A 2,678-nucleotide genomic window follows, 5' to 3' on the forward strand; every position below is an offset into this window, starting at 1 on the left:
CCCTGTCATCGGTTTAATCTGCATGTTTACGGTCACATGCAGATTAATAGAATGGAATGAATGGAATTCAGCTGCTGAGGGATCCAAGCCATTTCAAAAATTAAATCAAAAAATGTTTTTCAGGATTAAACATTATTAGAAGAGAGTGAGAATGTGGATATATTTTGGGAATTCATCTGAGCTAATCCTTTAAAACCTGTCCTCCTTCTGCTCTCCTCCTCCTCAGCTCCTCAGGGCAGGACAAACATTACCCTGCCTCTGTCTGCGCCGAATGCAAAACAAGAGGAAAATAAATGTCGCTGGAACCTTTTAAAGGTTCTGATTCAGTCTCTTGAGGGGAACTACAGGTGATTTTAGTGATTAGGAGAGGCCTCTGCGTTGTCCCTCTCCATGTTATATTCAGATTATATGTTGGCGCCATCATGTGGCCAACAAAGCTCTTCACTTCAAGCAGCCATTTATTAAAGTGGCAGCATTATGTAAAATCAGCTTTTTTGAGTTTTATATCATGTTCTATTTTCTCATCAAACACATACCTGGAGTGTTGCTTTCATTCTTTCATGGATGTTTGAGAAATCCTTGAATCTCCATGGCAACCACTGAAGTTTGTATAAAATGCTTGGGTGGACCTAGCCCCACCTGCAGTTTCCAAGCCAAGCCTTTCAACAGGCTGCTAGTACCTTCAAACTAGTAGCAGCAGATCTGCTGAGCTCACTGTACAAACTATTTCCCACTCCAGCAGTCAGAGAAAAGTTTGTAAATGCTTAATAGAGGAATGTTGATGTGATGACTTCCTGAAGGCAGTCATCACATCAACAAGAGCATGAGTTTCTTAAAGAGACAGAAGCCTAATTTCAAGGCGTTAATTGCAAAGTCAGTTGTTTTTAAAGCTGTGTTTGATATATATTTTTTTATATCAACTGAAGGGAACACAGTTACTCGACTGGAAAACACATAATGCTGCCCCTGTAAACACATTTGATTTTTGTCATTTATTTAAATTTTTACACTTTCAAAATATTACAAAATATATTTAAAATAAGCTTTCTAGATATCAATTTAAACTTGATTCGTAGTTTAGTCTTTTTGTGGATGTTATAAGAAACGTGTTCCACTTTGTGTCTGTGGCTTCAGTTTTTATGTTCCTGCTCTGTGTCGTCATTTTTAATGGGAAATTCCAGCGACGTCCTGTAGCGGATGGGCACCTGTTGCTCCTCGCTGATTGGCTGCCGGGCCACGGGGGCGTGGATCTGAAGCTGCCCATCGTCCATTAGAGAGCAGGAGAGACCTGACAGGTCCAGGTGAGCAGGTAGATCTATTCTCTGCATGAATCCCATGTGGGATGAAGCCGAGGAGGAGAAGGAGGCCGAGGAGGAGGTTGAGGAGGAGGAGGAGGACTGGCTCTCCTCTGCTCCGGCCTGCTTCATGGCCACCACCGCCAGACTTCGGCCTTCCAGTTTGACGGTGATGTCCCCGGGAGCATAACCCCGGGCGTCTAGGGTCACCAGAAGGTCGCCATTGTCGCTGGTCTGCTGTGCGTCTCGGTGCAGCTCTGTGCTGACTGCCTCTGTCTGCTGCTCTCTGTCTTCACTCAGTCTAGGAAAAAGAAAACACTAGGGTCAGATGGACTTCAGCTCAAATTCAATTCACTTTATTTATAAAGTGAATTGACAACAAACACCATCTCAAGGTGTTTTGCCAAATAAAAAATAATAATTTTAATTCAGTCACGCATACATTCCAACTAGTTATTAAATAGTACAGTATGCTCAATGAGTTATTGGAAGTAATTTAAAAAGTTTCTGTCTAAGGCCTACCACTCAAACGTCTACAGCTTTGAACATATAAAGGATAAGATGGAGTGAGGCTCTTAAATCTTGTGCCTACCTTTTCAGTGTGGAGGAAATGACAGGAAACTGGGCCAGTTTGAGCAGCTGTGGTCCAGCATGGAGCTCCCTGAGGAGGCTCTCAGCCAGGCCGGCTCTCCGGCTGAAGAAGTTCTGCTGCAGGGAGGACAGAGCTTCATGACGCAGCGGCCAGAGGATTCCCTCCTGACTGAGGAACGGGTCATCAGCCAGCAGGCTGCTCAAAGCTGTGTACTGGGACATCATCACTGCTCGACTAAACAGATCCTGACTCCAGGTTTCAAGAAAGAAAGAATGTCAGCTTCTGTTTGCTTCAAGTAGGTATTTCAGACTCCTCAGCTGTCTTGGTGTAAATCTGCCCCTGGTCTCAGATCAGCTTTATACCCCAGCCTGGAGCAGAGGCCCTCCCACTGAGCTATTTACACCCCATGAGCTCAGCTCAGCCAGGTCAGGAATGCCCTGCTACTCATCAAAAAGCTAAAGACAGCTCATGCTTAGAATCTACTGCTGTGTATGTGGGTGGCTGTGAAAAGAAGATTTCCTATTTCTGGGGGATTCCCTCAGCAGCCTGCTGTCACACACCTGCTTTCTGTCATTCCTAAGAAGTGACACAACTAAACCATGAGAGCGGGCCGACAGTCCAGTGCAGGCAGTGAAGACAAGCACAAGGTCCAAATGACCAGTCAGTGTTTGTTTTTATTCATTGTTGTCCTTTTATTTATATGAGATATGTGGCTTAAACTCATAATGTGTTTTATCACAAATCCTCATAATAGGTCTGAATATTGTTAAAAATGATTTTGTTAAAGAGCA

At 43.9% G+C, this 2,678-nt stretch overlaps 1 protein-coding gene across 1 annotated transcript; it reads right to left on the reverse strand.

The window, feature by feature from the left end:
• Positions 1-973: 973 nt before the first annotated feature.
• Positions 974-2,223, reverse strand: hspb9 (heat shock protein, alpha-crystallin-related, 9). The gene is made up of 2 exons (XM_015059950.1): positions 1,888-2,223; positions 974-1,596 (listed from the first exon to the last, which is right to left on the reverse strand). The coding sequence occupies exons 1-2, from the start codon at positions 2,109-2,111 to the stop codon at positions 1,131-1,133; spliced, it is 690 nt and encodes a 229-aa protein (XP_014915436.1). The 5' UTR covers positions 2,112-2,223; the 3' UTR covers positions 974-1,130.
• Between the last annotated feature and the right edge of the window lie 455 nt (positions 2,224-2,678).

Source organism: Poecilia latipinna, unplaced genomic scaffold, assembly GCF_001443285.1.
Source record: "Poecilia latipinna isolate Pla-1442-1.1 unplaced genomic scaffold, P_latipinna-1.0 Scaffold1672, whole genome shotgun sequence".
Taxonomy (NCBI): Eukaryota; Metazoa; Chordata; class Actinopteri; order Cyprinodontiformes; family Poeciliidae; genus Poecilia; species Poecilia latipinna.

What these genes read in the sequence shown, in the direction of transcription:
- hspb9 (XM_015059950.1), bottom strand. Translation starts at nt 2,111, where the DNA reads ATGATGTCCCAGTACACAGCTTTGAGCAGCCTGCTGGCTGATGACCCG. An exon ending in ATTTCCTCCACACTGAAAAG is followed by an intron (nt 1,597 to 1,887) that starts GTAGGCACAAGA and finishes TCTTTTTCCTAG; the next exon opens with ACTGAGTGAAGACAGAGAGC.